The sequence below is a fragment of the Ranitomeya variabilis genome, chromosome 7 (assembly GCF_051348905.1).
Source record: "Ranitomeya variabilis isolate aRanVar5 chromosome 7, aRanVar5.hap1, whole genome shotgun sequence".
Lineage (NCBI taxonomy): Eukaryota > Metazoa > Chordata > Amphibia > Anura > Dendrobatidae > Ranitomeya > Ranitomeya variabilis.
Genome location: NC_135238.1, coordinates 240,352,290 through 240,373,989, shown reverse-complemented (window position 1 = coordinate 240,373,989; position 21,700 = coordinate 240,352,290). Strand labels below are relative to the sequence as shown.

Here is a 21,700-nt window from a genome sequence, read left to right as displayed (position 1 = left end):
ATTCTGCTTTATTGTACCGCCTGGTCTGCGCTGCACATTACCAAGACGCCGGGGGATTAACACATTCCTGGGGAACCGTGGAGGCAGAGCGCCGGGGGCCGTGAAGAGAGAGGCCAGGACTGCATGGCATCATAGCAAGCATGGCTGACATTGCTCACTGTTACCGCTGCATCCACTGCACACAGTGACTGCAGAGAAGAAAGAGGCTGCACACAGTGACTGCAGAGGAGAAAGGCTGCACACAGTGACTGCAGAGGAGAAAGGCTGCACACAGTGACTGCAGAGGAGAAAGGCTGCACACAGTGACTGCAAAGGAGAAAGAGGCTGCACACAGTGACTGCAGAGGAGAAAGGCTGCACACAGTGACTAGAGAAGAAAGAGGCTGCACACAGTGAGTGCAGAGGAGAAAGAGGCTGCACACAGTGACTGCAGAGAAGAAAGAGGCTGCACACAGTGACTAGAGAAGAAAGAGGCTGCACACAGTGACTGCAGAGGAGAAAGAGGCTGCACACAGTGACTGCAGAGAAGAAAGAGGCTGCACACAGTGACTGCAGAGAAGAAAGAGGCTGCACACAGTGACTGCAGAGGAGAAAGGCTGCACACAGTGACTGCAGAGGAGAAAGGCTGCACACAGTGACTGCAGAGGAGAAAGAGGCTGCACACAGTGACTGCAGAGAAGAAAGAGGCTGCACACAGTGACTGCAGAGAAGAAAGAGGCTGCACACAGTGACTGCAGAGAAGAAAGAGGCTGCACACAGTGACTGCAGAGGAGAAAGAGGCTGCACACAGTGACTAGAGAAGAAAGAGGCTGCACACAGTGACTGCAGAGGAGAAAGAGGCTGCACACAGTGACTGCAGAGAAGAAAGAGGCTGCACACAGTGACTGCAGAGAAGAAAGAGGCTGCACACAGTGACTGCAGAGGAGAAAGGCTGCACACAGTGACTGCAGAGGAGAAAGGCTGCACACAGTGACTGCAGAGGAGAAAGAGGCTGCACACAGTGACTGCAGAGAAGAAAGAGGCTGCACACAGTGACTGCAAAGGAGAAAGAGGCTGCGCACAGTGACTGCAGAGAAGAAAGAGGCTGCACACAGTGACTGCAGAGGAGAAAGAGGCTGCACACAGTGACTAGAGAAGAAAGAGGCTGCACACAGTGACTGCAGAGGAGAAAGAGGCTGCACACAGTAACTGCAGAGAAGAAAGAGGCTGCACACAGTGACTGCAGAGGAGAAAGGCTGCACACAGTGACTGCAGAGGAGAAAGGCTGCACACAGTGACTGCAGAGGAGAAAGGCTGCACACAGTGACTGCAGAGGAGAAAGAGGCTGCACACAGTGACTGCAGAGAAGAAAGAGGCTGCACACAGTGACTGCAAAGGAGAAAGAGGCTGCGCACAGTGACTGCAGAGAAGAAAGAGGCTGCACACAGTGACTGCAGAGGAGAAAGAGGCTGCACACAGTGACTAGAGAAGAAAGAGGCTGCACACAGTGACTGCAGAGGAGAAAGAGGCTGCACACAGTGACTGCAGAGAAGAAAGAGGCTGCACACAGTGACTGCAGAGGAGAAAGGCTGCACACAGTGACTGCAGAGGAGAAAGGCTGCACACAGTGACTGCAGAGGAGAAAGGCTGCACACAGTGACTGCAGAGAAGAAAGAGGCTGCACACAGTGACTGCAGAGAAGAAAGAGGCTGCACACAGTGACTGCAAAGGAGAAAGAGGCTGCGCACAGTGACTGCAGAGAAGAAAGAGGCTGCACACAGTGACTGCAGAGGAGAAAGAGGCTGCACACAGTGACTGCAAAGGAGAAAGAGGCTGCGCACAGTGACTGCAGAGAAGAAAGAGGCTGCACACAGTGACTGCAGAGGAGAAAGAGGCTGCACACAGTGACTAGAGAAGAAAGAGGCTGCACACAGTGACTGCAGAGGAGAAAGAGGCTGCACACAGTGACTGCAGAGAAGAAAGAGGCTGCACACAGTGACTGCAGAGAAGAGGCTGCACACAGTGACTGCAGAGGAGAAAGGCTGCACACAGTGACTGCAGAGGAGAAAGAGGCTGCACACAGTGACTGCAGAGAAGAAAGAGGCTGCACACAGTGACTGCAAAGGAGAAAGAGGCTGCACACAGTGACTGCAGAAGACAAAGAGGCTGCACACAGTGACTGCAGTGAAGAAAGAGGCTGCACACAGTGACTAGAGAAGAAAGAGGCTGCACACAGTGACTGCAGAGAAGAAAGGCTGCACACAGTGACTGCAAAGGAGAAAGGCTGCACACAGTGACTGCAGAGGAGAAAGAGGCTGCACACAGTGACTGCAGAGAAGAAAGAGGCTGCACACAGTGACTAGAGAAGAAAGAGACTGCACACAGTGACTGCAGAGAAGAAAGAGGCTGCACACAGTGACTGCAAAGGAGAAAGAGGCTGCACACAGTGACTGCAGAGGAGAAAGAGGCTGCACACAGTGACTGCAAAGGAGAAAGAGGCTGCACACAGTGACTGCAGAGGACAAAGAGGCTGCACACAGTGACTGCAGTGAAGAAAGAGGCTGCACACAGTGACTAGAGAAGAAAGAGGCTGCACACAGTGACTGCAGTGAAGGAAGAGGCTGCACACAGTGACTAGAGAAGAAAGAGGCTGCACACAGTGACTGCAAAGGAGAAAGAGGCTGCACACAGTGACTGCAAAGGAGAAAGGCTGCACACAGTGACTGCAGAGGAGAAAGAGGCTGCGCACAGTGACTGCAGAGAAGAAAGAGGCTGCACACAGTGACTAGAGAAGAAAGAGGCTGCACACAGTGACTGCAGAGAAGAAAGAGGCTGCACACAGTGACTGCAAAGGAGAAAGAGGCTGCACACAGTGACTGCAGAGGAGAAAGAGGCTGCACACAGTGACTGCAGAGAAGAAAGAGGCTGCACACAGTGACTAGAGAAGAAAGAGGCTGCACACAGTGACTGCAAAGGAGAAAGGCTGCACACAGTGACTGCAGAGGAGAAAGGCTGCACACAGTGACTGCAGAGGAGAAAGAGGCTGCACACAGTGACTGCAGAGAAGAAAGAGGCTGCACACAGTGACTGCAAAGGAGAAAGAGGCTGCACACAGTGACTGCAGAGGAGAAAGAGGCTGCACACAGTGACTGCAAAGGAGAAAGAGGCTGCACACAGTGACTGCAGAGTAGAAAAAGGCTGCACACAGTGACTGCAGAGGAGAAAGAGGCTGCACACAATGACTATATGTAGCGTGAGGGACTGTCTCTTTTTCGGCTATAGATCCACATACATTTATGGATTTGACAGTTGGCAATGGGTTAATTCCGATCTTTTGCTTCTTTGTGCCTTTAGATGAAGGATGTGATTTTTTTTCAGATTTTTCATCGTCTTTTCTTCCCGGGGCCTCTCTGGTTATCGGACAGCGATGGTCCTAGACAATAAGTGGCGCGTGCGGAGCAGCGGGCGCAGGGATTGGCTGCAGCTTGTGCCGCTTGACACCTCTCGCGTCCGCATTGTGTTATTACGGCTCATGACGACTTCGAGAGGTGAAAATCCATTTCTCGCCCTGCGAGACCTCGCTGTCCCCAGATAACGATCTTTGTCAAGTGCTGAATTTTGATTAATGAGATCCTTCCATTGCTGACATGGGTGAGAGGGCCGGGGCACCGGGGCGGGCACCGCGTCAGGCCGGGGCTGCTATGTAATGTCTCCAGCCTTCCAGGGAGCCGGCATTAAGCAGCTTCACAGCAGCGCTCATGTCTACACGTTATTCCTCATTTCTGTAGGTGCAATTTGTGCTAGGAGCAAAAATCCATTGTGAAGCTGTAAAGGGGGCGCAGTGCCGAGGGTCTGCGTCTAATACTATGATCTTGGCCTTGTTTTATCTTATACTCTAGTCACCTACAAAGCTGCATAAAAAACCCATACCTGCAGTAGCAGACACATCCTGTGGACAGGAGAGGCGCTGTCTCTGGAGGAGAGCAGGCGGCAGCCCTTTAACCCTTCTCGTTCTGCCATGATGTTGTGCTGTGTGTTGCGCTGCTACAGTGTGCGTCACAGTGTTCCTGTGTCACCCGCACATCTCGGGAACGCCTGCCCTCACCCCGTGGCACACCGCGTAGTGTAATTTACCCGTCACTGGTGCTGAATGACGGGCATTGGCAGCGATGCCGGGGAGGGAGTGCAGGAATGGTCCTGGCTGGCATTTTGTTACCATGGAGAAATCTGAGTGCAACCTCTGCATCCGAGACATGGAAAAGGAAACTGGAGACCAAAACCTGTAAGGTCTGTGCACACGGTCAGTATCAGGTAGCGCTTTGGATGCAGCACATGTCTGCTGCCGCTACTGGACCGAGCGGAATCACCGCACCCGATACATTGTACGGGGACATTTATCTAGCCGAGACTGAGCGTGTCCACAGGATTAATGTATGTGCTGCAGTCTCGAAAGATGTGCCACATGTCCGTCTCCACAGGGGAGCCGCAGGTCTCCTCCATCATCAGTATCTGGTGACCGCCCGTCACCTCCATCATCAGTATCTGGTGCCCGCCCGTCACCTCCATCATCAGTATCTGGTTACAGAGGATCTCGGCAGGACGTTGCTCCAGACATCTTGGAGACCTGATCCTGGATCTCCTGTGTATGAGGCTTGGTGGATCCTTCATATGAGATAATGGGAGATCGGGGCTCCGGATCTTCACCTCCAGGACTCCTCGTTCTTACTGACATTGGCCGGATGTTGGGGGTCGTTGTCCGGCTGTAGAATAAATTTGGAGCTGATCAGACGCCTCCTGATGGTCATTGCTGGTGATTGTCACTGTGAAGCACCATTATTTCAGCACGGTATGGCAGCAGTATTAGTGCATTGTATGAATAGTGGGGTTACTGTTAGCACACAGTATGGCGGTATTATTTCTGCACTGTTTGGCGGTATTATTTGGACGTTGAGCATTTTATAGCAGTATTATGTCTGCAGTGGCTGTTTGTAGGCATTGCACGGTGGTATTGTTTTGCACAGTGTGGCAGCATTAATAGCTTCAGTTTTCGGAGCCATTTTCTCAGTTTCACTGCTCTACATAGAGTTTTCTCCATCGGGCGAAGGTCAGGTCGGATTGTTGGCTGTTCCGTGTCCATCAGTCCCATGTTGTTCTGCCGTCCGCCTCGCTGTAGCGCAGCTTTCATGGATCCGTCTATCCCTCCGTATCAGTGATGAGCAGCAGGAACGCTCCGCACTCTCCGGTAATTGGCGCGTTCGTCTCCCCGACGAGTCCTCTGTGACTCTTCTCATTGCGGTAATTGGAGTCTACAGGTCGCCGTCTCCGCTGATTTCTTCTTCAAAGCCGCTGTAGACCCCACTCCTCGTTATATGAGCGCCGTGAGACCCCAGAGCTTCGTGATCTCAGCAGGAAATTGCGGAAATGTAGGGACGAAGCAAGAAGCCACCAGTGACTTTACAGGGAGAGGAAGGACCGGAGGGGATGTGATCGCTGGATCGGGTGGGATGACCATTTTGTTTGGCTGCTTTGCCCCCTCGAGCGCACGTTACTCCGAATCGCCTCTCGCCATGAAGCGTCCTCGCTCTCTGGAGCTTTTACCGTTATTATTTTACTTGAATGTGAAAATCGCTTTAAATGCCGCAATTAAAACCTGAAAATGCGTAAATGGCGCCCGCCCTTCCCCCGCCGCCGCTCCGCACACTCATTACAGGAAAATAAGAGCTGATTGTAAATTACAGCTTTATGCCCACGGGGGGGATTCTAAAGATCTAGTGCAGATTTCACACCGCACGCTTCACAGAATCCTCACCTGATCGCCGGCCTGTGTCCGTTCTCCGCTGTTAATTCTTTCCCGCCGTCCGCGACAATCCTGACATTTAGGATGCGGCGCCTTTTTATTAACGTTTCCGTCTTTTCTCATTCACATATGTTGGTCAGTTTCTTGTTAGCTTTAGTGGAACCACAAGTCTCAGCATGCCCTGACTCAGCCATAGGATTGATGTGGCTTTACCTGATCCTGGGACCCTCATAAGTGATAAAATCTTTAGGATCCCGTCCGTCCACAACCTGCTGGCAGCATGGACAGAACCGGGGGTCCGGGTCAGACTGGGTCCTGCATTGCCTTTTCCTGATCCGTGGTTCCGCAGATACTTTTACATTTGCTGCAAAACCCAAATTAGTCATGAAAATGTCTGATCCCTCTCAGGACCGACCCCCGTCTGTGAGATAATTGGGAACATTGAGACAATTTACTATCTTGGCCTGAGGACTATTTTGGGGTGAATGTGAAGTCACTGGAACCTGGCGCCATATAATCCCGCACTCGCTATATCTCAGCCGTAATGTTTCTCTTTGTGCCGCCGAGTAGAGAACAAAGCAATTACCCGGCCGGTTAGTGAATGCGTTCTCCTCCGCCTGGATTGCATTATTTGTCACCCCCGGTAATGGCTGCGGTGCTGGGTGATTGTACTCTGTATTTATGGGCACAGACGGTGCCGAGCTCCTTTTTCTGAGGCCCGAGCTCCTTTTTCTGAGGCCCGAGCTCCTTTTTCTGAGGGCCGAGCTCCTTTTTCTGAGGTCCGAGCTCCTTTTTCTGAGGTCCGAGCTCCTTTTTCTGAGGTCCGAGCTCCTTTTTCTGAGGTCCGAGCTCCTTTTTCTGTGGGCTGAGCTCCTTTTTCTGAGGTCCGAGCTCCTTTTTCTGAGGTCCGAGCTCCTTTTTCTGTGGGCCGAGCTCCTTTTTCTGAGGTCCGAGCTCCTTTTTCTGAGGTCCGAGCTCCTTTTTCTGAGGTCCGAGCTCCTTTTTCTGAGGTCCGAGCTCCTTTTTCTGAGGTCCGAGCTCCTTTTTCTGAGGTCCGAGCTCCTTTTTCTGTGGGCTGAGCTCCTTTTTCTGAGGTCCGAGCTCCTTTTTCTGAGGTCCGAGCTCCTTTTTCTGAGGTGGGCCGAGCTCCTTTTTCTGAGGTCCGAGCTCCTTTTTCTGAGGTCCGAGCTCCTTTTTCTGAGGGCCGAGCTCCTTTTTCTGAGGTCCGAGCTCCTTTTTCTGAGGGCCGAGCTCCTTTTTCTGAGGGCCGAGCTCCTTTTTCTGAGGCCCGAGCTCCTTTTTCTGAGGGCCGAGCTCCTTTTTCTGAGGTCCGAGCTCCTTTTTCTGAGGGCCGAGCTCCTTTTTCTGAGGCCCGAGCTCCTTTTTCTGAGGGCCGAGCTCCTTTTTCTGAGGTCCGAGCTCCTTTTTCTGAGGTCCGAGCTCCTTTTTCTGAGGCCCGAACTCCTTTTTCTGAGGTCCGAGCTCCTTTTTCTGAGGTCCGAGCTCCTTTTTCTGAGGGCCTAGCTCCTTTTTCTGAGGTCCAATCTCCTTTTTCTGAGGTCCGAGCTCCTTTTTCTGAGGTCCGAGCTCCTTTTTCTGTGGGCTGAGCTCCTTTTTCTGAGGTCCGAGCTCCTTTTTCTGAGGTCCGAGCTCCTTTTTCTGAGGTCCGAGCTCCTTTTTCTGAGGTCCGAGCTCCTTTTTCTGTGGGCTGAGCTCCTTTTTCTGAGGTCCGAGCTCCTTTTTCTGAGGTCCGAGCTCCTTTTTCTGAGGTCCGAGCTCCTTTTTCTGAGGGCCGAGCTCCTTTTTCTGAGGGCCGAGCTCCTTTTTCTGAGGTCCGAGCTCCTTTTTCTGAGGTCTGAGCTCCTTTTTCTGAGGTCCCCGGACCCCTCTGTATATGTGAATGGGATTAGCCTGGGACCCTCCTGGCTGTGTCTGTGGGATTATCCCCTGATATCCCCCAGTGTGTTCGACACTGTGCACATTAGTAGATTATGATGAATGAGACCCCGGCGGTAGCATGATGAAGAAAGCGTCAGGGAGCGGCTGGTAATTAGCCGCTGATTAGAGGCTAATAGGATTGCACTGACTCTGCCGCTCACTCATTTCGGGGGATTTGCTCTTAATTACGTGACTGCGGCCTTGTCACTTATGTGCCGCCACAATGTGACACTCCATATAACAATACAGCTCTCCAGGGCACAATCACATCAGTGCGGCTGTCTGGAGGCCTCCATGTTGTGTCTGGGCCTGTGGAGCAGCACGGGACCACGGATTCCAACCTTGGAAAGTCATCCAAGGTCAATTGTACAGAATGAGTCTCCTTGATGCGCTGGAGCTGAGCCAAATGGGTTCCTGGAAGCCCCGAGCCGGGGTCAGTGCCTCCTCTAACACTTGCTCCCCCTTCCCAAGATGGCCGCCATCTTCCAGCGACGGGCCGCTGCCCCTTGACGTGGAGGTGGCAGCTAATGCTTCTGAGTTTTGTCTTATTTGGTTCCCTGGTCATCCTACCCTTGTCCACTCTGACAGCACTACAACTCTAAGCATGCGCTGCCATTTGCTGGCTGGCAGTAGTAGTTTTGGATTAGTTGCCGGACGGCCATTGCTCGGCGCTGTTTCCGGCTGGTGTGGATTCTCCTGGCGGTCTTGTCGGGCACGTGCCCCTCATCAGTCGTGCTTTATATCGCTTCTCGCTGCTGCTTACAAGCTAGGAGCGCGGCAGGAAAGTGTTTGTATATGGATGTTTTATGGGGTAATCGATTATTTATGGCGTTTACACGGGTAATTGATGGTTACGAGCCCTCGTGGCTGGGATTATTGGCCTGTCACGGTGGGGATTGCTGTAGTTAGTGGAGCGCACAGTTATATCTGTAGCCCGTGCCGCCATGCTGAGCACCAGGACTTAGTTGTGTGAGTCGCCCCTGCGTCTCGCCAACCTCGGTGCCCGCTCCAGCGTGCGACTGCTCCTGGCACACAACGCACAATATTACTCTTGTCTGGGGGATCTCCATTATTTCTCCATAAATGGACTTTATATCATCCCTGGAATTTCGGAAATTCCACCTGAGTCGGGGGCGATGCCACCTGTGAGGGTGGAGGAGACGCTTTCTGCCCGGGCGCCTGCCAACTATTCCTGATCTTGCTGCAGGCGACATCCATTGTAGGAGGAGAGCGGGGGCTGCAGCACCTGGATCAGGGGATGGTGGGGGTGATATTTTCATCAATGGATAATCGCCTCTTCTGCTCCAGCCGCTGTCGGTGACCGAATGCACCCGGCGTCTGCCACAAGTAATGCTGCATAGGGCGCCATATGCTGCGTGTATCTGGTGTGCCCCCACATACAGCATCTCCCTGCAATGGTGTCAGTGCCATTATACTGCCGTCAGCCCTCACTATACCAGGGTCTGCCAATGCCATGGGCCATGTAGTACCAGTCATTATTGGGCACTGGATATAGTACCAGTCATTACTGGGCACTGGATATAGTACCAGTCATTACTGGGCACTGGATATAATACCAGTCATTACTGGGCACTGGATATAATACCAGTCATTACTGGGCACTGGATATAGTACCAGTCATTACTGGGCACTGGATATAATACCAGTCATTACTGGGCACTGGATATAGTACCAGTCATTACTGGGCACTGGATATAGTACCAGTCATTACTGGGCACCGGATATAGTACCAGTCATTACTGGGCACTGGATATAGTACCAGTCATTACTGGGCACTGGATATAGTACCAGTCATTACTGGGCACTGGATATAGTACCAGTCATTACTGGGCACCGGATATAGTACCAGTCATTACTGGGCACCGAACATAGTACCAGTCATTACTGGGCGCCGGATATAGTACCAGTCATTACTGGGCACCGAACATAGTACCAGTCATTACTGGGCACTGGATATAGTACCAGTCATTACTGGGCACCGATCATAGTACCAGTCATTACTGGGCACTGGATATAGTACCAGTCATTACTGGGCAGTGGCTATAGTACCAGTCATTACTGGGCACTGGATATAGTACCAGTCATTACTGGGCAGTGGCTATAGTACCAGTCATTACTGGGCACTGGATATAATACCAGTCATTACTGGGCGCCGGATATAGTACCAGTCATTACTGGGCACCGGATATAGTACCAGTCATTACTGGGCACCGGATATAGTACCAGTCATTACTGGGCACCGAACATAGTACCAGTCATTACTGGGCACTGGATATAATACCAGTCATTACTGGGCACTGGATATAGTACCAGTCATTACTGGGCACTGGATATAGTACCAGTCATTACTGGGCACCAATCATAGTACCAGTCATTACTGGGCACTGGATATAGTACCAGTCATTACTGGGCACTGGATATAATACCAGTCATTACTGGGCACTGGATATAGTACCAGTCATTACTGGGCACTGGATATAATACCAGTCATTACTGGGCGCCGGATATAGTACCAGTCATTACTGGGCACTGGATATAATACCAGTCATTACTGGGCACTGGATATAGTACCAGTCATTACTGGGCACTGGATATAGTACCAGTCATTACTGGGTGCCGGATATAGTACCAGTCATTACTGGGCACTGGATATAATACCAGTCATTACTGGCCACTGGATATAGTACCAGTCATTACTGGGCACTGGATATAATACCAGTCATTACTGGGCACTGGATATAGTACCAGTCATTACTGGGCGCCGGATATAGTACCAGTCATTACTGGGCACCGGATATAGTACCAGTCATTACTGTGCACTGGATATAGTACCAGTCATTACTGGGCACCGGATATAGTATCAGTCATCACTGGGCACCGGATATAGTACCAGTCATTACTGGGCACTGGATATAGTACCAGTCATTACTGGGCACTGGATATACAGTATTACCCGTCATTACTGGGCACTGGATATAGTACCAGTCATTACTGGGCACTGGATATAGTACCAGTCATTACTGGGCACTGGATATACAGTATTACCCGTCATTACTGGGCACCGGATATAGTACCAGTCATTACTGGGCACTGGATATACAGTATTACCCGTCATTACTGGGCACTGGATATAGTACCAGTCATTACTGGGCACCGGATATAGTATCAGTCATCACTGGGCACCGGATATAGTACCAGTCATTACTGTGCACTGGATATAGTACCAGTCATTACTGGGCACTGGATATACAGTATTACCCGTCATTACTGGGCACTGGATATAGTACCAGTCATTACTGGGCACTGGATATAGTACCAGTCATTACTGGGCACTGGATATAGTACCAGTCATTACTGGGCACTGGATATAGTACCAGTCATTACTGGGCACCGGATTTACCACCAGTCATTACTGGGCGCCGAATAAAGTACAAGTCATTACTGGGCGCCGGATATAGTACCAGTCATTACTGGGCACTGGATATACAGTATTACCCGTCATTACTGGACGCCGGATATAGTACCAGTCATTACTGGGCACTGGATATAGTACCAGTCATTACTGGGCAACTGGGCACTGGATATAGTACCAGTCATTACTGGGCACTGGATATACAGTATTACCCGTCATTACTGGACGCCGGATATAGTACCAGTCATTACTGGGCACTGGATATAGTACCAGTCATTACTGGGCAACTGGGCACTGGATATAGTACCAGTCATTACTGGGCACTGGATATAGTACCAGTCATTACTGGGCACTGGATATAGTACCAGTCATTACTGGGCACTGGATATAGTACCAGTCATTACTGGGCACCGGATATAGTACCAGTCATTACTGGGCACTGGATATAGTACCAGTCATTACTGGGCACCGGATATAGTACCAGTCAGTACTGGGCACTGGATATAGTACCAGTCATTACTGGGCACCGATCATAGTACCAGTCATTACTGGGCACTGGATATAGTACCAGTCATTACTGGGCACTGGATATAGTACCAGTCATTACTGGGCACCGGATATAGTACCAGTCATTACTGGGCACCGAACATAGTACCAGTCATTACTGGGCACTGGATATAGTACCAGTCATTACTGGGCACCGATCATAGTACCAGTCATTACTGGGCACTGGATATAGTACCAGTCATTACTGGGCAGTGGCTATAGTACCAGTCATTACTGGGCACTGGATATAGTACCAGTCATTACTGGGCAGTGGCTATAGTACCAGTCATTACTGGGCACTGGATATAATACCAGTCATTACTGGGCGCCGGATATAGTACCAGTCATTACTGGGCACCGGATATAGTACCAGTCATTACTGGGCACCGATCATAGTACCAGTCATTACTGGGCACTGGATATAGTACCAGTCATTACTGGGCAGTGGCTATAGTACCAGTCATTACTGGGCACTGGATATAATACCAGTCATTACTGGGCACTGGATATAGTACCAGTCATTACTGGGCACCGGATATAGTACCAGTCATTACTGGGCACCGAACGTAGTACCAGTCATTACTGGGCAGTGGCTATAGTACCAGTCATTACTGGGCACTGGATATAATACCAGTCATTACTGGGCACCGGATATAGTACCAGTCATTACTGTGCACTGGATATAGTACCAGTCATTACTGGGCACTGGATATAGTACCAGTCATTACTGGGCACCAATCATAGTACCAGTCATTACTGGGCACTGGATATAGTACCAGTCATTACTGGGCACTGGATATAGTACCAGTCATTACTGGGCACTGGATATAATACCAGTCATTACTGGGCACTGGATATAGTACCAGTCATTACTGGGCGCCGGATATAGTACCAGTCATTACTGGGCACTGGATATAATACCAGTCATTACTGGGCACTGGATATAGTACCAGTCATTACTGGGCACTGGATATAGTACCAGTCATTACTGGGCGCCGGATATAGTACCAGTCATTACTGGGCACCGGATATAGTACCAGTCATTACTGGGCACTGGATATAGTACCAGTCATTACTGGGCGCCGGATATAGTACCAGTCATTACTGGGCACCGGATATAGTACCAGTCATTACTGGGCACTGGATATAGTACCAGTCATTACTGGGCACCGGATATAGTACCAGTCATTACTGGGCACTGGATATAATACCAGTCATTACTGGGCACTGGATATAGTACCAGTCATTACTGGGCGCCGGATATAGTACCAGTCATTACTGGGCACTGGATATAATACCAGTCATTACTGGGCACTGGATATAGTACCAGTCATTACTGGGCACTGGATATAGTACCAGTCATTACTGGGTGCCGGATATAGTACCAGTCATTACTGGGCACTGGATATAATACCAGTCATTACTGGCCACTGGATATAGTACCAGTCATTACTGGGCACTGGATATAATACCAGTCATTACTGGGCACTGGATATAGTACCAGTCATTACTGGGCGCCGGATATAGTACCAGTCATTACTGTGCACTGGATATAGTACCAGTCATTACTGGGCACCGGATATAGTATCAGTCATCACTGGGCACCGGATATAGTACCAGTCATTACTGGGCACTGGATATAGTACCAGTCATTACTGGGCACTGGATATACAGTATTACCCGTCATTACTGGGCACTGGATATAGTACCAGTCATTACTGGGCACTGGATATAGTACCAGTCATTACTGGGCACTGGATATACAGTATTACCCGTCATTACTGGGCACCGGATATAGTACCAGTCATTACTGGGCACTGGATATACAGTATTACCCGTCATTACTGGGCACTGGATATAGTACCAGTCATTACTGGGCACTGGATATAGTACCAGTCATTACTGGGCACTGGATATAGTACCAGTCATTACTGGGCACTGGATATAGTACCAGTCATTACTGGGCACTGGATATACAGTATTACCCGTCATTACTGGGCACTGGATATAGTACCAGTCATTACTGGGCACTGGATATAGTACCAGTCATTACTGGGCACTGGATATAGTACCAGTCATTACTGGGCGCCGGATATAGTACCAGTCATTACTGGGCACTGGATATACAGTATTACCCGTCATTACTGGACGCCGGATATAGTACCAGTCATTACTGGGCACTGGATATAGTACCAGTCATTACTGGGCAACTGGGCACTGGATATAGTACCAGTCATTACTGGGCACTGGATATAGTACCAGTCATTACTGGGCACTGGATATAGTACCAGTCATTACTGGGCACTGGATATAGTACCAGTCATTACTGGGCACCGGATATAGTACCAGTCATTACTGGGCACTGGATATAGTACCAGTCATTACTGGGCACCGGATATAGTACCAGTCATTATTGGGCACCGAATATAGTACCAGTCATTACTGGGCACTGGATATAGTACCAGTCATTACTGGGCACCGGATATAGTACCAGTCAGTACTGGGCACTGGATATAGTACCAGTCATTACTGGGCAACGGATATAGTACCAGTCATTACTGGGCACCGGTTATAGTACCAGCCATTACTGGGCACTGGATATAGTACCAGTCATTACTGGGCACCGGATATAGTACCAGTCATTACTTGGCACTGGATATAGTACCAGTCATTACTGGGCACTGGATATAGTACCAGTCATTACTGGGCACTGGATATAGTACCAGTCATTACTGGGCACCGGATATAGTACCAGTCATTACTGGGCACTGGATATAGTACCAGTCATTACTGGGCACTGGATATAGCACCAGTCATTACTGGGCACCGCATATAGTACCAGTCATTACTGGGCACTGGATATAGTACCAGTCATTACTGGGCACCGAACATAGTGCCAGTCATTACTGGGCACTGCATATAGTACCAGTCATTACTGGGCACCGCATATAGTACCAGTCATTACTGGGCACCGAACATAGTGCCAGTCATTACTGGGCACCGGATATAGTACCAGTCATTATTGGGCAACGGATATAGTACCAGTCATTACTGGGCACTGGGTATAGTACCAGTCATTACTGGGCACTGGGTATAGTATCAGTCATTATTGGGCACTGGATATACCACCAGTCATTACTGGGCACCGGATATAGTACCAGTCATTATTGGGCAACGGATACAGTACCAGTCATTACTGGGCACTGGGTATAGTACCAGTCATTATTGGGCACCGGATATACCACCAGTCATTACTGGGCACTGGGTATAGTACCAGTCATTATTGGGCACTGGATATACCACCAGTCATTACTGGGCACCGGATATAGTACCAGTCATTATTGGGCAACGGATACAGTACCAGTCATTACTGGGCACTGGGTATAGTACCAGTCATTATTGGGCACCGGATATACCACCAGTCATTACTGGGCACTGGATATAGTCTCTATTATTCTTGAATCACTCATGAACCGCCTTGTGCCCGTTACCATGTGCCGCCATATCTCTGTAGCCATAGTCCCACCATACGGCACGGGCACGTGTGTGTGTCTGGTCCGTGCCTCGGCTTCTCCCCGCTCCCTCTCTCATCACTGATTGGCACCACATTTTGCTCCCGCTATCTTGTGCGCAGGTGCCGTGTTGTGCACCGGAGTTTTCTGTGCCGCAGATTATTAATTCATCGCCGCGTTGTTGAGCCGCTGGATTTTCCCTTGTCTCCAATGAAGTCCTCCATTTTTCCACCTTGTCGTCTTGCGCTGTTCCTCCTCCACCTTTTTCTTTGGCTCCGGTGTTTGACATTCTGTTCTTGTTTCCTAATCACATCTGAGGCGTAATCTCTACCCGGAGAAATGGCGCCGCTTTACCACGAGTGTTTTTTTCACACTTGGCTAAATCACATTACGATAGAACAAAGTAGATGCAAAGTGCTGCTCTCCACGGACTCGGCGGCCGCCGCTCACCCGCGCTGATTACTCGCCATTCAGACCAAGACGTCTGCGACAGACGCGACATTAACCCCTCCGCTGCCGGAGCAGCTCGGCTCCAGTGCCTGATTAACCCTTCCGTACCCCGGGGCACACATCAGCCATTGCCGTGCCCTCATTAGTTCCACAGGTGACACTGCCACTAATTACATCTGTGAATTTCGTGCCTCGGGGCCCCGGTGCATTCTGGGTGGCCCGACCGCAGGGTTTTTTCTGATTTTGGCATTTATTTTGGGTGGCCTGGTGAAGTTTTGCAGGTTGCCTGTGTGTAGGTGAGATCCCCCTCATCCCGAGGGGCCCGGATCATATCCTGCGCGGCTTCCTCTGTGCCCTGGCTCCGGGATCCCAGCTATGAAAGGGGCCATTGTTCCAAGTTTTCTAACAAAACACGGTCCGCGCTTGTCCGCCATCTACCGCTGCCTGTGAAAACTGTGTAGACAGACAGACAGACAGCGGCGGACGAACAGGGAAAGCTTTGTGTAACATTTGGCCTGATAAACCCACAGCGGAAAGCCCGGGGGCATCTCTGGGCACATTTGTGACTGATCCCCCCTTCCATAATGCTCCATTTACAGGGGCCGCGCCGGCTGTTTGTTTGCCTCCCGTCTTCGCGCTTTGTTGTCCGGGCCTCGGAGATTCTCGTGAAGCGTCGCAGTGTGCGGCCGATGAGTCGCTGCTTTGTGTTGGCCGCCATGTTTAATGTCAGACCGCCTTTGAACGTGGGCTCGGGGCATTATCGAGGGACATGAAGTACGGCCTCCATCTGCCAAGAATCCAGTGGCTATTAATACGCCTCGCATTAAGTGGCCATTGTGGTGGTGGCCGCCGCACATTGCTGTGCAGTTAGGTCAGTGGTGGAGACTATGGCGGCTCCCGCTGCTGCAGCGCATTCACACAGGAGCTGCGTCTGTAGAAATGGCCGAGCAGCCGTGCTCGGTGACAATATGGCGCACGTCACATGTTATATAGACACCACTTGTCCCGATGACACACAGGAAGCACTAACTTCTGCAGTCACTGCGCCATAATGACGGGAGTGGCCTCTCGGCCCCGGCTCCTGAGGGGCCACATTACATGACCGCATCTACAGATGGCGCCAGACAGTTCGGCTCCTGAGCGTCACCCGATGTCTCCATGCAGTGACGTCACGGAACCTGGGGGTCCGGGAGAGGGGGAGAGACAATGGGGCAGACTGATGAACCTGAATGTCTCTGTTGCTCTTAGCAACCAATCACAGCCCAGCTCTCATTTTACCAAAGCAGAATGTAGAATGGAAGCCGCACTCTGATTTGTTGCTATGGGCAGCAGAGACGGCTGAGCGGTAAGACGTCGCCGTACAACAGGAGTGATGGCCGCCGAGGCCCCCGCCTGCATCAGCTTCTCCTGAATTCTGCAGCTTTTCTGTTTTCATCTTCAGATTTAACACAATTAATCTCAAGTGTGAAGTTGTGTGGATGTCTGTGCGGGGCGCCATGACTTATATGCAGTGCGCCCCCATGTACAGGATGCGAGAAATGAACAAGACCGGGCAAGAGGAAGGAGCAGACGAAGGACCCCATTATATCTTTAATACCCCAACCCCTCCACTGTCTTTCTTTTACCCCGACCCCTCAATAGTTCATTACAGTCAAACCCCCCCCCCCCCCCCCGCACTTTCTCTTTAACACCCTTGCCCCCCAACATTGTCTATTACCCAACCCTCCCCCCCACTGTCCCTGTAATTACCCTCTCCACTGTTCATCTATTGCCCCCCGGCTGTCCTCCTGTTACCCCAACCCAAACCGTCAATGTCCCTTTGTTTTCTCCTCCTTCCCACTGTTCATCTAGTACCCCGACCCCTCCAGCTGTCCTTCCATTACCTGCCCCCCCAGGACTGTCCGACTGTTACCCCAACCCAAACGGTCAATGTCCCTGTGTTTACCCCTCCTTCCCACTGTTCATCTTGTACCCCGACCCCTCTGTCTTTCCATTACCTGCCCCCCTCCTAGGACTGTCCGACTGTTACCCCAACCCAAACCGTCAATGTCCCTGTGTTTACCCCTCCTTCCCACTGTTCATCTAGTACCCCGACCCCTCTGTCTTTCCATTTACTGCCCCCCTCCTAGGACTGTCCGACTGTTACCCCAACCCAAACCGTCAATGTCCCTGTGTTTACCCCTCCTTCCCACTGTTCATCTTGTACCCCGACCCCTCTGTCCTTCCATTACCTGCCCCCCCAGGACTGTCCGACTGTTACCCCAACCCAAACCGTCAATGTCCCTGTGTTTACCCCTCCTTCCCACTGTTCATCTAGTACCCCGACCCCTCTGTCTTTCCATTACCTGCCCCCCTCCTAGGACTGTCCGACTGTTACCCCAACCCAAACCATCAATGTCCCTGTGTTTACCCCTCCATCCCACTGTTTATCTATTACCCCAAACCTTCCCGTTGTCTTTCTGTTACCCCAGTCCCCCCAGGGCTTAGTGTCCAGATTAACCCTAGGCCCCTCTCTCTCCAGGACGTGTCTTGGCGCCAGGGACCCGTACTGCGGGTGGGACAGTAAGAAGAAGCGCTGCACCACCCTGGAGGACAGCTCCAACATGAGCCTGTGGTTCCAGAACATCACGGACTGCCCGGTGAGTGGCGCTGGCTCCGCCTATTGCGTGGCCGCCGGGAGCGGAGTGCACAAGTCACATGCTCATGAAAGGAATTTCCTAATATAAATCTCATCCTATGATTGGAGAGCGATACTGGCCAATCAGAGAAAAGGATCCCATCCTCCTAAAAGCTTCTTCTGTTGGATCGCTGGGTCCATATAAAAGTGCAGAGTTTCCATTATCGCTGATTGGCGATGTTGTTTAATTCTAAAGCTCGACTTGTATCATCGTGCAATGTCTCAATATACATTAGTGTCTATTATAATATCAAGGAGTTGTATTATGTTAGGAAACCATGCTGCTTCCTGCCATGCACAGCGCCCCTCATATCCATGGTTGTGTTGGGTATTGCAGCTCAGTCCTGTATCTTTACATAGTGCACACAGTCCATTGAGAAAGCATAGAGTGAAGGGGCGGACCCCCGGCACCACGCGTTTCATATCTGTACTTGTCCTGTCTCTGTAAAGTTCCATCTCCCTCTATAATCAGTGGTTTGGGGTCTCAGCTCTCCGCAGCCCATCAGTCAGCAGGTAGATGCTAAAAATAAAGACGGGATTCTTAGTGTAAAAAGTGCGGCTTTCACGCTCCCAGCTGGAGGTTGAGCTCCTATACGAAGCGTCGGGGAGGATTTCTATGTCTCGGATTTTCGTGCTGGAGGGGCTCGCGGGTGGGGGGCACTTGATACAATAAGGTGTGGACCGAGGCTGCAACTGTCTCCCGTGCAGGCCTAGAATACCTGCGCCTCCGTGTTATTATCGCCACTCTCCCTCTTCTTGCAGGTTCGCAACTTGAGAATTAACGGAGGACTCGGGGTGTGGGCAGCCTGGCAGCCATGTCAGCACTCGGATGGAGACTCCACGTGTCTGTGCCGCTCCAGGACCTGTAATAATCCTGCTCCGCGCTGCGGGGGCCGTGAGTGTGAGGGGTCCCGTATAGAGATAGCCAACTGCTCGCGGTGAGTACAAGTTTATTAATCAATAATAATGGACCCAGAACCCGAAACACAGAGGTCAAAGGTCACAAAGTCTGCAGTGAGTGAATAGGTTACATACAACTCCCAGTCCAAAAAAGATGTGCCTTTGTGTACAGTGTAAAGGAAACCACAATGTGAGGATCTGGAAATCCTTCATCTCAATATTTTATCACACAGAACAGATCAGACGTTGGACGTTGTCCTGTTTCATTTGATAAATTAACTAATTTAGAAATTGATGGCAGCAACACATACCACATTTTGCCTAGATTGTGTCCCCACAGTGCCCGGGCCATGTCTCCTACTGTGCCCGATGTCGCATCCCCCACTGTGTCCGGGGCCACATAACCCCCCGTCTCCCACTGTACCCAGGCGGTGTCCCTCACTGTGCCCCAGGCCGCATCCACCATTGTGCCTTGGTGGGCCGTGTCCACCATTGTCTGGGTGGGCCGTGTCCCTCACTGTGCCCCAGGCCACATCCACCATTGTGCCTCAGGCCACATCCACCATTGTGCCTGGGTGGGCCGTGTCCACCATTGTGCCTGGGTGGGCCGTGTCCACCATTGTGTCTGGGTGGGTCGTGTTCACCATTGTGCCTGGGTGGACCGTGTCCACCATTGTGTCTGGGTGGGCCGTGTCCACCATTGTGCAGCATCCCCTCTTCTTCTTACAACAGTATGTATTTGTTAGGGAAGTGAGGAGACAGTAGCTGGAGTTTTGGGAGAAAGTTGTGCCCTTCTTGTCTGATGTCTGGTTCTTGCTGCTTCCCAGTTTGGGGTCTTTGCTGTATTTCTTGCTTCGTAATGCGCCAAATGTTTTCGCTTGGTGGAAGGTCCGAACTGCAGGCGGTTGATTCATCACTGGACTCTTCTTCTACGGAGCCGTGTTGTGTGATGTTTGCAGGATGGGGTTTTACCATTATCCTGCTGAAATATAAAAGGTCTTCACTGAAATAGACGCTGTCTGGATGGAGCAGATGTTGTTCTATTACCTCTATAAAATGCTCAGTATTGATGGCGCTTTAATGTGTGCCCTGCCCCTGTCATAGGTACTAATGCTCCCCATACATCAGAGATGTCAACAACTGTGCGCTGAGAACGAGCTGGATGGTCCCTCTTCCCCCATAACGAGCTGGATGGTCCCTCTCCCCCATAACAAGCTGGATGGTCCCTCTTCCCCCATAACGAGCTGGATGGTCCCTCTTCCCCCATAACGAGCTGGATGGTCCCTCTTCCCCCATAACGAGCTGGATGGTCCCTCTTCCCCCATAGCGAGCTGGATGGTCCCTCTTCCCCCATAACGAGCTGGATGGTCCCTCTTCCCCCATAACGAGCTGGATGGTCCCTCTCCCTCATAACGAGCTGGGTGGTCCCTCTTCCCCCATAACGAGCTGGATGGTCCCTCTCCCTCATAACGAGCTGGATGGTCCCTCTTCCCCATAATAAGCTGGATGTTCCCTCTCCCTCATAACGAGCTGGATCCCCAAACAAGCTGGATGTTCCCTCTCCTCCATAACAAGCTGGATGGTCCCTCTCCTCCTGAAGAACACTGTGTCCCGGGCTTGTTAAGAGTCTTCACATTCTGATTCATCCGACCACAAAATAGCTTTCCAGTTTTCCTCTGTCCATTACAAATGGTCTTTGGCTCAGAGAATACGTCTGCGTTTCTGGATTGTTCTAATATATACAGCCTTTATTTTATGTGATAGAGCTGTAACTTGCATTTGTGGATTACACGACGACCTATAATCACAGATAATGATTTCTGAGTTAGGCTACTTTCACACTAGCGTCGTGCACTGCACGTCGCTATGCGTCGTTTTGGAGAAAAAACGCATCCTGCAAAAGTGCTTGCAGGATGCGTTTTTTCTCCACTGACTTGCATTAGCGACGCATTGCCACACGTCGCAACCGTCGTGCGACGGTTGCGTAGGACCGTCGCCACCAAAAAACGTTGCTTGTAACATTTTTTGGTGCGTCGTTCCCGTCTTTTCCGACCGCGCATGCGCGGCCGGAACTTCGCCCTCGCCTCCCCGCACCTCACAATGGGGCAGCGGATGCGTTGAAAAACTGCATCCGCTGCCCCCGTTGTGCGGCGCTTGCACAGTATGCGTCGGTGCGCTGCAACGTCGCATTGCGACGTGCAGTGCACGACGATAATGTGAAAGTAGCCTTACATCTTGTATTATACTCCTGAGCAGCACTCACTATTCTGCTGGTGCAGTCACTGTGTACATACATTACATTACTGATCCTGAGTTACATCCTGTATTATACCCCAGAGCTGCACTCACTATTCTGCTGGTGCAGTCACTGTGTACATACATTACATTACTGATCCTGAATTACCTCCTGTATTATACTCCAGAGCTGCACTCACTATTCTGCTGGTGCAGTCACTGTGTACATACATT

At 50.9% G+C, this 21,700-nt stretch overlaps 1 protein-coding gene across 4 annotated transcripts in view; it reads left to right on the top strand.

Moving 5' to 3' along the window:
• The window catches only part of SEMA5B (semaphorin 5B), a 257,209-nt gene that overhangs the window by 198,247 nt on the left and 37,262 nt on the right, over nt 1-21,700 (top strand). For all 4 annotated transcript variants that reach the window (XM_077273308.1, XM_077273307.1, XM_077273306.1 and 1 more), the window contains 2 exons: nt 18,176-18,293; nt 19,094-19,269. In XM_077273308.1, coding sequence (XP_077129423.1) covers nt 18,176-18,293; nt 19,094-19,269 — 294 coding nt within the window. The remainder of the gene's footprint in view (nt 1-18,175; nt 18,294-19,093; nt 19,270-21,700) is intronic.